This window comes from Acanthopagrus latus, chromosome 4 (assembly GCF_904848185.1).
Source record: "Acanthopagrus latus isolate v.2019 chromosome 4, fAcaLat1.1, whole genome shotgun sequence".
In the NCBI taxonomy this organism is placed as follows: Eukaryota; Metazoa; Chordata; class Actinopteri; order Spariformes; family Sparidae; genus Acanthopagrus; species Acanthopagrus latus.
Window position 1 is genome coordinate 22,824,419 of NC_051042.1, and position 13,774 is coordinate 22,838,192.

General features: G+C 39.5%; 2 protein-coding genes across 3 annotated transcripts in view; one reads left to right on the plus strand and one right to left on the minus strand.

Annotated features, from left to right (window-relative positions):
* On the plus strand, positions 1 to 9,796 carry ccpg1 (cell cycle progression 1). Its single transcript, XM_037094338.1, has 10 exons — positions 1 to 409; positions 1,653 to 1,742; positions 2,502 to 2,619; positions 2,835 to 2,917; positions 3,022 to 3,211; positions 4,356 to 4,700; positions 5,040 to 5,155; positions 5,905 to 6,024; positions 6,187 to 7,496; positions 8,882 to 9,796. The coding sequence occupies exons 2-10, from the start codon at positions 1,683 to 1,685 to the stop codon at positions 9,069 to 9,071; spliced, it is 2,532 nt and encodes an 843-aa protein (XP_036950233.1). The 5' UTR covers positions 1 to 409; positions 1,653 to 1,682; the 3' UTR covers positions 9,072 to 9,796.
* Positions 9,667 to 13,774, minus strand: part of pigb (phosphatidylinositol glycan anchor biosynthesis, class B) — an 8,598-nt gene continuing 4,490 nt past the window's right edge. For both annotated transcript variants that reach the window (XM_037094340.1, XM_037094339.1), the window contains exons 4-13: positions 13,046 to 13,163; positions 12,857 to 12,961; positions 12,637 to 12,767; positions 12,392 to 12,532; positions 12,254 to 12,305; positions 11,968 to 12,179; positions 10,911 to 10,975; positions 10,620 to 10,839; positions 9,955 to 10,132; positions 9,667 to 9,875 (exon numbers count right to left, since the gene is read on the minus strand). In XM_037094340.1, the coding sequence (XP_036950235.1) occupies positions 9,762 to 9,875; positions 9,955 to 10,132; positions 10,620 to 10,839; positions 10,911 to 10,975; positions 11,968 to 12,179; positions 12,254 to 12,305; positions 12,392 to 12,532; positions 12,637 to 12,767; positions 12,857 to 12,961; positions 13,046 to 13,163 (1,336 nt within the window). In that variant the 3' untranslated portion in view covers positions 9,667 to 9,761. The remainder of the gene's footprint in view (positions 9,876 to 9,954; positions 10,133 to 10,619; positions 10,840 to 10,910; positions 10,976 to 11,967; positions 12,180 to 12,253; positions 12,306 to 12,391; positions 12,533 to 12,636; positions 12,768 to 12,856; positions 12,962 to 13,045; positions 13,164 to 13,774) is intronic.

The following is a 13,774-nucleotide window of genomic DNA, read 5'->3' on the forward strand; positions in this document are numbered from 1 at the left end:
GACAGCTGGACTTTTCAGCATCATCTACGTGTTCTTTCAAAGCTTCTGAAAGTGCTGCAACACTTTACATAACACATAATTAATTTAATTTTGTTTCGTTTTCTTCTTGACTCATTTTGTGGGCGGTCTGCTTTGTCACGCTTCCTTGTTTATGTTTTATCGGAGTTTCCACACGGCTGTTCCGCCCGTCCGTCGAGCCTGTTTGGTCACCGCGCTGGCCGATGGGACTTGTTGTTCTAGGAGTTCGGTGACTGCGTCGTGCTGCATGGCCAGGTATACGTCTATAAAACTACATTTCCCCTGGACAGCCCGCTTCATGGTTGTTAACGGATAACCTTAGGCTTGGGTATACTGCAATTCTCTGGAGCTGCTTGTAAACAGCTGCCTCGTCGTTGGGCGTAAAACACCGGTGAGTTTACTCAATTTTCGCATTTATTTTAAAGATAGCGATGCTGTTTTTGCTTCTTAACACAACACACGTCGCTTACGACACTAATTATATGACGGTTCTTGGAGAGGAGGCGTCGACAACTAGCCTGTTTAAGTTAGTTAACTAGCTGCTAACAGACCGCTTATTTTCATTATTGAATGCTAACAGACGAAGCTAATGTCAACTACAGCTAAAGGCTGCAGTGTTGAACCGATGTTAACTCTGTTGTTGGCTGTTGTCATTGTCAGGCCGCAGGAGCTGGCATCATTAGATAGTTGTTATTGTGCTCTGTTACCTAGAGGGCGCTGTTCATCCTGTTTGTTTGTAAATATCATTGTTCAAGTTCATGAGATTTTATTTTTCAAACTTGCCAGATATGAGTCGTTGTCAGTGAGCTGTATTGTTCTGAACTTCTATAAATTTGTGTCACTTCATTCATCAAAAACAAACCCGGAAGTATCTCCAAGTTTGGGGTAATTTCCAGCTCTCAGCATACAGTTACAGACTACCAGAAAAGAAAGCCAGCCGTGTGTTGGCGTACACCTGATTAAAATTACAGCACAGCACCCTGCAATTCAAGTACTCAAGTCTGAATTGCTGGGTTCACCTGTTCATGTTCATCAAATATACACAGTAAAGTAGTAGCAGATGTTTGTTTCAATTTCCTTTTTTTTTAAAGTATCATTTCTGAATGCCAAATGCGACACAAAGTAAGGTAAAGCAAGGGAGGTTTATTTGTTTAGCACTCTTTTTTCCTTGTTATTTGATAGACCAGAACAGAGGCTGTAAAGAAAGACGGTTATGTGGTATGGAACTGAACTTGGACTGCAAACTTGTAATGTTATTAAAAATCACAATTTCACAATTGTAATGAAATACAGTTGTGCCGCAGAGAAATTCTTATTCTCCAGAAAGCATAAGGAAACATATTTGTTTGGTATGGAGCTCAATGAATGTAATATCATCACGATGATGCAATTAATCGCAATAAGATGTTTTGACTATAGCGTGCAGCCCTATACTTAACTATTAAGTGATATGGATGTTTACAGTTGTCTAATTATTGTATATGGTATCCTGATTGTTAACAATAATAAACTAATTCTGGATTGCTTAAACTCAAGATTCATTCAACTCTTCTTCAGCTTGTGGCACACTGGCCTACTTTTCTTTATCACCACAACATACTGCCCTCAATGTTCAACCTCCTTTCATCCCCCAGATCCCTGTTTATTGCTGACAACTGACAGAAATGTCAGAGACGTCAAGTGATGCAGAGTCGTCCTGTGGCTGGACTATTATCAATAATGAGGTACAAATCCTTTTTCCTTCTTCTTAATCCCAGCTAGATTAATTTGTTGTATAGTTTTTGACTTTGTAAGGTGACAACAAGGAGAGAAAGATTTTTTACTATGCAGAAAAAAATGCCAATAAACTCAAATAGTCCTTGATTAAAAATGATTAATTAATAATGCAAATTATGAAATCAGTGGAGTCAAGTAGCATGTTCCATCACAGAGGTCTTCGTGTCATAAGAGCCGACAGTTCAATACTTTCAGACATGGTAAACTGATTTGGCAGCACAAACTTTCAATTAACAAAAAAGTCCCATAAAAGGATTGCATACAACTGCCTGCAGCAACTTGTATGCAAAAATATTCTTTTACTTCTGACATTCATGCTTGAGTTTTTGTAATAAGAACTTTTTTTTTTTTTTTCACAAGTTGTACATCTGAAATGAAAAAAACAGGATGAGGTTGTGCAATTATAGACTATTTTTGTTTATATGAAGTTGCAGTTGCAGCTTTTCCCTTTTTATGGGATTTTTTACAATGAATGCATAATTCTGGCCAACTGATGTTTGTTCAGTCACAGAAGCAAATGTCGGTTCTCTTTTACCGCAGGGTCCTTTTCTAATATTTCTTACTTTGCCAGTCAATGCTATAAATCATTGTACACAGAAATACTTACTGTAGGCTCCTATTGCTCAGACTCAGAAAATAATGCAGGATTTATACATCTGATAATTAATGACAACATTTGTTTTTATATACGCTCATTGTGTTTACAGGGTTCAGATATCGAGACACTGGGATCAGAGGTGGTGGTGGAGTACGGAACTGAGCTGTTAGAGCGCCATCTAGTGGAAGAGACAAAGCTGCAGGATGCAAAGACCGCTGCATCTGCTGGTAGAATCCACATATTATCATTAGTATTATATAAGAAGATTTTTATTTGTAATATTGACTAGTTATGTTCTTAGTGTAATATTATAAAAAATAATAAACAATTTTTAGTTTATCAGAGGTGATATTTCTATTAAAGTAATCAACAGATTAATCACCAAAATACCTGTGAGTTGCTGCCTTGATTATGAATATCATTTTCAAAACAATTTTTTCAGCTGAATGTGGTGAGGAGAGCATTGCTGATTCACTTGATGACACTCTGGGGGAAAAACCTGTAGAGACGCTGTGTGCCTCTGAGGTGAGACAGACAAATAACCTGCATAAACTATTCTTTGAATAATCCAGAGCAACTCTGTTGCTGTTGCCTTGCCCTTAATCTTCAATATATTATGTTTTCTCCAGACTGGAAACGCCACAACAGGGCACCAGAATGTGAGTCCGTTGTCCTCCAGCGATCACTCGGATATTGTGACTCTCAGAGACTTAAAGGAGGACGAGCATGTTGAGGCGGGTGAAGACGCAGCAACCAATGAGGAGTTCTACCTTGGCACCTCCTGCAGCAGCCAGTACGCCTTCACTGCTGCTGAGACTGGTAGGCCTGCTTCAACAGACACGCACACTGACACACTGAACTGTCACTACGTCTTCTTCCACACATCAACACAAAAATGTTCTTTCTCTGCCTGTTGTCGATGCTGAAGCAGGTTTGATGTTGAGTCACTGGAAAATTCCACAGAGACTCCTGAACATAGGCTACCACCTGAGAAGTCAGCTCACTGGAGGCCGCTCTTTCCCAGGTGGCTTGATTGAAACTGGAGTGAATCTTAAGCTTGCTCACAGAACTAAACCTGATTATTGGCTGACAAGAACACAGGCTTGTGTGAGCCAGCAGTGCTTCTTTTAAAAGCATGTTCAACCACAGTTAAAGAATGCAAAGTAGTTTCCTCTTACAGTTTTTTTTCCATATGCTTGCATGATTGGCTGGTTTAAGTCTGGTCCCCCTTCAGTCAAAAACATGTTTTTCTTTGTGTACATACAGTTGAATGTTTGAGTTCAGTAGTTTGGAAGCTAATCCCAGTCCAATATTCAGCGAACACAAGTGCGATGTGGAATCTTGAAGTCTTATAGAGACCTTGTAGTGATATTCTGAGTCAGTCTAAAAATTGTGAGCAGTTAATATGCTGAAATACGCTTTAAAATGTAATTTTTTTAATCTGTGATGAGCATGGTGTGAATTTCTTTGGTGATGATTATCTTTTTTTAAATCCAACAAATCTAACACAGAGAAGCATACATTTACATAAGAATACAGCAGGAAACGGCTAAGACAACAATTACAAGTACAACTGTAAAACAGAAATGAAGAAACAAGAGGGCTCCTAAGACTCAGAGGAATCAAGTGTAACAATCAACTCCTTGCAGTGTTACAGGGTTTGTGTTGGACTATTTCTTGTCTTGTGTTATCGATCTTGTCATCCAACTCTCAGCAAGAAAGCAAATATTTTTCCCAAAATATTATTTTAATGTACTAATTTCACAAACACTAAAATGAATCAAGACTTAGACACAGTGTTGTTTCATCAGTAGGGAATCAGTTAATCTGTAATATTTGTTTTCTGCACGATTGACCTCACTTGTGTGCTTTCTGAGCCTGACATTTTTGTGTATACCTCCTTTCTATAACTTTTTTTTCGTCATGTGATCACTATGACCATAACTTGTGTATTTTTCTGTAGTTTTCCCGGTGCAGCAGCCTGCAGTGACAAACTCCAGCAGCAGTGAAGATGAGGCAGGGCGAAGCAGTGGTACTGTTGTCCGAAGACGAAGGTTGAGGAAGAATACCACAAGCATTGTGACTGAGCCTGAGGAGGAGGAGGAGGAGGCTCTGGAGTCAGGCCAGAGTGAGAAAGAGGAGGAGGATGAGGAAGATGACGGCGAGCAGGAGGAGCAGGCTGAAGCAAGACCCCATGCCGCTGCTCTGGATGGCCAAAATGTGCAAGTGCAGGGCAGCAGCATCCTCAACAAATGTATCCTGATCGCCCTCGTCGTAGCCATCAGCATGGGCTTTGGACACTTCCATGGTATTATTTTACTCACAAGATTAATATACATGATTATTGCTAAAAGTTCATCTGTGAAATCCGATTTAGATTGAAATTGTACTTTGTGCCAGAATTATTCTCAGTTTGTTTTCACAGCTCTTCAGCTTGGTTGACCAGGTTAAAGAGATATCTGAGTGCTCCTTATCTTTGAGAACTACGGAGCTTATGTGAACTTTAAACAGCTTGTAGATTCTGTACTTGTCCTACTTTTTCTCCTTGTAACAGTGTTTCTGACTCTTAATAACATTATGACCAACTGACCTATAACAATGTGTTCTAGTGGTTTGTGTAACTAACGTGTTGGTGTGTCACTGACAGGCACAGTGCAGATTCAGGAAAGACAGAAATCTGTGGAGAAAATCCAAGTGAATGACCTTGATGGTGTGAGAGATCTGATTCACCGACATGTCAGAGAACAACACTTTACGAACCAGGTCAGGCAACACAAGTCACCGTAACAATAAGCTCATTTGCAGCAAACATACATGACGATTGACTTACTCTATACCATGCTTTTGACTTCTGTAACTTCTTTAATACAGACTTACTTTACATGATATTTATATTGACTTAATTGTTAAATACAGAAAACCGTGCACGCTAGTTTGATGCAACCAGATAAAATAGTCTAGCGATACATTTCACCCATTTCAAATCAGAAAATACTGATACAGTGAAAAAAGTGTAAATTGTATTTAAATAGACAAAGTGAATCTTAACAAGAGTAAGTAAGAATACGCCTATACAAAGCACTTGAAAAATACTGAAATATATAAGTTACTGTAAACAAAATATGTACTACTATGATATGGTAATTTACTGTAAGGTTCTATTGTAAATGTAGTGTAAATGAAACATCCCAACTAGAGCCTAGATGCCGGATTAACATTGGCTGATATTGGTCTGTCATAGCTCCATAAATGTGCATGTTTTGTCCAGTATGCACCGATATGAAAACTTTTATAATGCAGAATAAGATATATAGGGCAAATAATAACAATTAATACTCAGTAGATTTAATTGTTTCAGTGCACTGATGAAAATATTCTGATTTAAATATCCTGTCTGTCTCATATCTCTCACTGATGTACTCAGATGCCAAAGTAATTCATATTTTAAACTCAACACGACCCATGTAACCACAACTTTAATGGACTAAAACTTATCTGTTCCTTTTCTCCAGAGGGGTGACTTTGGCCTGGATGACCTGGATGACAAAAAACTAATTTCGCTACTCACAGAGGTGATTGAGAAGATGAAGAGAGAGAACCACGAGCTCATCATCCAACAAGCTCACATTCAGGTAACTGCATAGTACAAATGCAAACTGAATGCAAATGTAACCTACGGAAATGCCGCGACTAAAATAAGCTCTTTGTTTCACTTTTTGTCCTTCAGGTTGTTTTGCTTGTCATTTTTTTTCAAGAAGCCATAATTCCCCTCTTGTATCTTCTTTTCACATCAGGCCCAGAGAGATGACCTGGAGATGTTGCTGAAACAACAGGCTGAGGAGAGAAGTAACATTGTGTCTCAGCAGCAGAGGTTGACAGCTGAGAACCTGCAGCTGAAAAACTCCCTTGAACATGAAGAAAAGACCCTGTCCACCTTACAGGAGGAGCTGAGGAACCTGCGAAACAAGATCAGAGATTGGGAGGAGTCGGGAACCGTTACCGACTCGCTGCTGTCAGAGAACCAGAGGCTGAAAGATCAGCTTGAGGAGGAGAAAGAGCTGATCCGAAGCTTCCACGGCCAGAGGGAAGACATGATGGCGGAGGCACAGGCACTGAGGAAGAAGCTCGACAGGGAGAGGAAGGTTACAGATGAGCTGAGGATGGACTTAAATGAGCTTAGAAGTCGCATCGTCGGAGCTGGAAAGGGAGCTGGTTCAGAGTCTGAAGAGCTTCAGTCGCGTCTGATGGAGCTGGAGAAGAGACTGCGCTTCGAGCAGCAGCGCTCCGACCTGTGGGAGAGGCTGTATGTGGAAACCAAAGAGGAAAGAGCCAAAGGAGACACAGAGCCTAAAATGAAGAAACCAAAGCCAGGTATGGCAGGAAAGGTGAAAGAGACATTTGATGCTGTGAAGAACTCCACAAAGGAGTTTGTCCATCACCACAAAGAGCAGATAAAGAAAGCAAAGGAAGCCGTGAAGGAGAACCTGAGGAAGTTTTCAGATTCCGTCAAATTAACCTTCCGAAACTTCAAGGATTCGGCTTCCACCTTCTTCAACAAAGCCAGAGGTTTTTATGGTAAGGGAAGTCATGAGAAGAAATCAAAAGAGTCGTGGCAGCACAGATTCCACAAGCCTCATCACAGACATGCACACAGTTTCGATGACTCCTTCCAGAGCAGCCACAACACTCGGAAATCAGGAGGTAAAGTTCACGAAGATCGAGGTCATAACAGCCACAAGTCCAACTTGAAAGGATGCTCTGGAGTTTTCGACTGTGCCTACCAGGAGTCTATGAGTCTCTTTAACAAAGCCATGGAGCCAATCAGAGCTGATGAATTTTACCAGCTGCTGCAAAGCTACCTGCAGCAGGAAGTCGACCACTTCCACCACTGGAAAGACCTGGAGATGTTCATCAACAACTTCTTCCACAACGGAGTGTTCATTCACGACCGGATGCTGTTCACAGACTTTGTCAGCGGCGTTGAGGACTATCTGACCGACATGCATGAGTACCATGGACTTGATGACAATGTGTTTGGAGATCTTGATGATTTCGTCTACCGCCACTTCTTTGGAGAGGCTTACACAAGAAGCTATGGCCCAAAGTAAGTTCTGGGGCTGTATTTGCAAGTTATCTCACGATACAAGAAGGCCACCTTGAAGACTAACTAAAGCTTTCCTTCCAAAACCCCCAAACAATTACTGAATAATTTCCAAGATTGTTTCAAAGTTTTTCATGGAACGAAAGACTTAAGCTGTGTTCAGACAACCTCAGAGGTCTAAATTCCCTATTTCCAACTTTTGACCTTCATAACGTTTCAGCTGAAAGACGTCAGAAGTGAACCAAAAACTCGACTGACACAAATGATGTGTCTTTGGGTAAATAAATTAAATGGAGGTAAAACAACACGAGGTTGAACACACTTTTTAACATTTTATGTTGCAAATTCAGCAGCCTTTTACAAACGTTACCAACTTCAAGTGGCATCTCTTTGTACATTTTCTAGTAGGAAATGTTTGAGTTTTGAGTTGTCTGGAACGCAGCATCAATCTGATACTAATGTTGGGGAAACAGAGATGGAGCCTGATCCTAACCTAGAGAATCTTTCAGCTAGAAAGAAGTGACATTTGTCAGCAGGCATATACACTATTTAACATAAATAGAAATATTTTTCCAATGATTGCTTATTAACTTGGATTTCAATTTTGCTTTTCTTTCAAGGAAATTGACATTTTCCCAAAAAAGCTGTACAAAATGAAATAAACCAAAATTGTAAAGGAAAAAAAAATCTAAATCTGTAAAATAATTCTTAATCTAATGTGAAATAAAATATTGTTTCTCAAACTGTTTGTTTCATCCAAAAGTTTAGAATCCAGATCTTCAAATGGTTGTAGAATTGCTTCAGAAATGACTGAAATGATTACTTGATTATCAAAATAGATGCAGAAAGTACTGTTTGTTTATTTATTTATTTATTTATTACAGAATATTTAATGAACTCTTGAACAAACTAAGGTTTTAAAAGTGTTCCCAACAAATCTTTCGACCCAACACATTATTTTTTTTCAGTGTTGAAGCTGTGGAGTTGCGCAAACTGTCATTTCCTCTGTTACTAGACTGTTTTAACTTTGTTGTTGAGCTGTTTTGATTCTTATCAGCTACTGTGCTGATAAAATCTGTTTTTAAATGTTTAGTCTGCTACAGCTAAGCAATTGTGAGCAGATCTTACTGACTTCAGGACTCTGGGCCGCCTTCAACTTCTCTCATACTGTAGCTATTTTTACCGCTAAAATATTTGGTGAATGACATCTTTGACCAAAGTCTTCAAGTTAGGACTTATTTTTAGTTGTTTTGCAGTTAGAAACTCAGATGTTTTGTGAACACCGCCCCTGTTTTCTTCCATTATTATCCAACAGCTTGTACATACTTATGAATTCAACACAATACTACTAAACCATGCCATTTATGTTTTGTGTTTTAATCACACAGCGGGCCGTTTGAGAGACCCAACACAGACTCCAAGGAGACGAGGGCAAAGCATCAACAGCGAAAGCAGCAGAGAGCTCGACCTCGACCACACAGTGAGCGCAAGTGGAGCCGATCAGGAAGAAACGCAGACCGACACATGGCTGATGTGAAAATAGAACTGGGTCCAATGCCATTTGATCCGAAATACTGATAAATCTTAACCAGATTAATATTATAGTTGCAAATTCTATGTCGAGTTGTATGTAGATGCTAAACTTTTTTTTTTTTTGAATTGTACGTTTGCACAATGTTAACTTTTCAATGCTACTGAATGTTGTTGATCTGTTTGTGTTCAGTGAAGTAATTATTAGGTTCCAAATGGAAGATGTGGCATATTTGACATCATTTGCACATGAGAAGTATGAAGACGTTTTTATTTTGGCCCTTAAATCATTGATCTGATGAAGACTTTCTTCTGAAACACGATCGGTACTACATATGTTTAAAAAGAGACTTTAAAATAATGAGCAGATGTTCTGGAATTTGAAACCAAATTCTAAAAAACAAAAGATATGCTGCATTTTGGATGTTTCTGTGTCTGGTCATGTAGTTGTTTGAATTTGCTGCTACAGAGACAGCATTGTGTGACGGTATTGTGTGTTGTTATGCTTAGTGAGTTAATATGTTAATATGCAGTTTTCTAACATTCCACCTCGAGCTTGTTTTAACTGGACCTGGCAGTTTTACTTGTTCGTTTACATATGTTGGGGAAAAGACTGGAAAAAAACACTCATTTGAGACAGTGATGTTTAAAAAAAAAAGTGAGTTTAATATCAGTAGCAAATTAATCTCATGTGACATTGTTCTTGAGGAAAGAAAATTGCCATTGTTCCAGTGTTTGTCAGTGCCTTTCATAAATAAATATGCTTCCTCCAACTCTTCCCTCAGGAAAATGAGTATGAAACATCTCCGCTGTCCTCACAAAGTTATTCGCTTGCAAAAACAGAGAGATTTCCTGCAACAACAAAATCACATGAAATTTTAGACAACACGTTTTGAAACACATGGAGAATTATCGCTTGTTAGTGTCTTACCGTCTCTAAAACATCAAACAAAACCAGATGTGTCGGTAGAGAAGATTTGTATGGAAATGATGTCCTGAGCCAGTGAAGAGGGTCATTGTAGAATCTATCCGCTTCATCGACGTAACCCTCCTCTCCGAGGTCTGGAGGACACTCAAGAAACCTCATCTTCATCGGACAGTGGACGTGGCTGCAAACAGAGAACCATCAGTCAGTCAGGTCGTTTTCAACACAAGGTAGGAAGTTTGATGTTTCACTCAGCCTGTATCAACTTTTGGAAGTCAAAAACTATAGTCAGATATGGACAATATCAAACACACAGAGCGAGTAATGCTGGACATGGTAATGACCAAAGTAACACACTACACACATTATTATTATTATTATTATTATTATTATCGATCTAATCCTTTTACTGGCTATTTCCTGATATAAGAGTTTGAAACATTATTTTAATGTAAACAAAGTTCTTGTGAAGCTGCTTTTAGTAAGAAGACACTAAGCACAGCTACAATTATGCGTTAGTCATATTTAGAAAAATCAAAGAGGATTTTGTAGAAAAAGTATTTCTTTGACAAAGAGAAAAGAAAACGGTTATTAAAATCAGGCGTACAGTTGAAAAGCAATTTCACCTTAAGGTCCCTGTTATAATCGAGATGTGGACGGCTGCAACACACCTGTAAAATGGCGTCGAGTGGCAGGGCATGAGGAAGAGGACGTCTGTCTGCGGAGGGCTGGAGATGTTGCTGACGTCACAAAGTGTCTGGAGATGGGTCATGACGTCAAGCGTGCCTCTCTGGTGGATCAGGCCGGTGTACAGAGCTGCAGCCAGGTTACCCACCAACAAGAAGAAGGCCGCAGCTCGTCGCCAAGCTTTCAAGTTAGCCAAGGATATACCTGTAGAGGAAGAAGTGTTAAAACACGTCTGTCTGTTTGTAAATGTTTTCGATGTGATGCTGAGAACTTACCACTGAAGATCATACAGAACGGCAGCACCGGATAGATGAACCTGAACTCCTTGTGAGGAAGCAAACTGAGGAATAACAATTCAAACATGTTAGAGCAGAGCAGGAATCATCACAGTCAAACTGCCTGAAGTGAAGCCCTGAGGAGCATTTGACCACTGGCATCACTGTGGAACAACATTTCCCTCAGTGGGTCCCTGTTTTGTATCTTTTTTGTCCTTCAAACTGTTTCAAAAATATTCCACTGATTACATGTGGCAGCAACATGCCAGTAATACTAGACCTGCACCAGTAAGCGCAGTAAAAAAGAAAACTGCTGGCAGGTAAATGTGAATGTAAACAATACAGGACCCAAAATGATCAAAGACATCAGCTTTGCAAATGTTTTCTGAGGAAGGAAATTACTTCATCATGTTTGTGTTGGTGGGTAACATAAACATAACTTTGTTTACAAGAGAACTTCAAAGGGCACCTTCCAGTACAAGATAACATTAAAGACACATGTACTCTGGGCTGCAAACAGTGAGCATGTACGGTCACGATTAATCTGTGAATCATTTTCCTGATTAATTGATTAGATGTTTAGTCAATAAAATGTGTGAAAATGGTGAAAAATGTGCAGCAGTGTTTTCCAAGAGCGGACGCCCTCAATTCAACCTTCAATCACAACCCAAAGATATGCAGATATATTTCATTACGGATGACAGAAACCTGAAAAAATTCACATTTAAAAAGTTGAAAACAGAGAATCTAGACAGATTTTCATTTTAAATGACTTACAATGATGAATCGATCATCAAATAGATTACAGTCAGTTTGATAATAGACAACTAATGAATTATCGTTTAATCATCGCAGATATACATGTATGACACCTGAGATATTAAACATTAACATCAAGATCACATCAACTTAAAATAAATACATACTAACTTCAAATACCAAAATATTGCAGATAAAATGTGAGGTTTTATTTTAGAAAGAATGAAAAGCTATATCTCTCGAAGCTACATTCTCAGTTTGATAACTAAACCTGTGAATGTGAGCACAGATGTTTTACCTGTAAACCACAAGCGTCCAGACGACTGCTGCCAACAGAATCTTGTATCTTTTGAAGGCGATGGTGCACCCGTGAAGGAAGAGAGGAAGGTGAGGGCCGATGACGACGGCGAAGCCCTGAGTGAAGTACCAGTGCCAGGGATGAGAGCCGTAGAAATCAGCCACACTGTAGATGATGTTAAACTTGAGGAAGTTGAACTGGACCATGGTCCACTGAAACACAGAGAAACAATGTTATTTTTGACTTTACGAGCAGTCATGTGATATACATGGATTTAATATTTCACCTTGTCGTAGAATATACAGTCAATCAGCGTTGATACCACAACAGCCACAGCTCTGGAAAGGAGGAACAAGTGGATTATTAAACAAAAACCTGAGGAAGAAATTCAGATTAAGTTTGGGTAACATTAAAAGATACAAACCCTATAGGGATGCATTTATGAGTGATGAGCCTCAGTTTGTTTTCCTCCTTCCAGAAATGATACATCAGCAGAGGGAACCAGACGATCACAGCTGTCGGCCGCACAACGATGGCCAAGGCCACCAGGGACAAATATTTTTTGCTGGAAAAACATCAACAAGGTAAACGTCTGTAAATTATCTATTTTTTTTTCCTGATGAGATTCATTAACAGTAAGAAGAGTGAAGATATGAGATGAGTCGAGACCTGCTGTGTGTTTTGGACCCAGGGAGGGGGTAGTAAAAAAGAGCCAGGCAGGTGATGGTGGTCTCCATGCTGTTGGTCAGAGTCCTGGTGCAGCAGAACCACGAGAACCACGAGCACAGATGGCAGAAGAACTACAGACGAGCAGAAGAAGAAGAAAGAGATGACCCCTTCCATCAGGCACTTCTCCCCTTTTATTTCCTCACACAAATCTCCTCCTCACCATCCATGTTGCCACGTCACGACTCTCCAGCGTGCGGATGAGGAAGAAGAATTTTACATCTGCAAACGCAGCCAGGAGCGCCTGAAACACTCGCGGCAGCCAAATCTGCAGAACCAACCAAAGCAGGATTAGAAAGACAAAGTGACTTTCTGATGTGAAGTTGTCGGGATAGAAGATACAAGAACTTACCAGGAGATGGACCGAGTCGTAGTTTATGAAGTGTAATATTTTGTATATGGATGCAAACAGGAGTGGATAGAAGAATCCTCTTATTCCTGCCTTCCATTCCCAGGTCATGTACCCATAAGTCACACTGTTAAGGTTGTAACGACACAAAATAATCAAAGAGCAACAAAAATAATAACACTTACGTCAACAGTCACTTGTTGTTTTATTGCACTGTAAGAAAGAAAAGCCCAGTTTTGAGAATAGGTGGCCCCAGACACCAAAACTGAGTTGGTCTAAACAGCAAAATCACGTAATTGTGTTAAAAAAAAAAAAAAAAAAAAAAAAAGCCCACAGTGTTGCTACAACAGACTCCTCACTGAAGGCAGCAAGAAGAGCTCACTGATTATGGTGTCAGGTATTTTTTTTACTTCTGCTAGTCACACACTGAATGATCCAATGACACAAAACTAGATTTTTCTTCATCATAAAAACATGACTAAGTCTTATTATCATTACTAAGAAAATAATTTCCCCTCAGGGCTCAAAGAAGTATTTCTGAGCTCTCAATCCTGTCATTTAATCCTGGACTCTGTTGCAGAAGATATGCCAGACCTCAGTGGCACCCACCTGGTAAAATACAAATGATTTAAGACAGTGAATGTGAAAAGTTACAGTATAAGACCCTCTAACTGATTGAGAAAACAAATGAAATGATCTGATTGCTGCATTTTAAGCAATTTAGATGCATTA

Coding starts and splice junctions, on each gene's coding strand:
- ccpg1 (XM_037094338.1), top strand. CDS start 1,683: ATGTCAGAGACGTCAAGTGATGCAGAGTCGTCCTGTGGCTGGACTATT. Junction 5,156..5,904: donor AACAACACTTTACGAACCAG/GTCAGGCAACAC, acceptor CCTTTTCTCCAG/AGGGGTGACTTTGGCCTGGA. Junction 7,497..8,881: donor ACAAGAAGCTATGGCCCAAA/GTAAGTTCTGGG, acceptor TTAATCACACAG/CGGGCCGTTTGAGAGACCCA.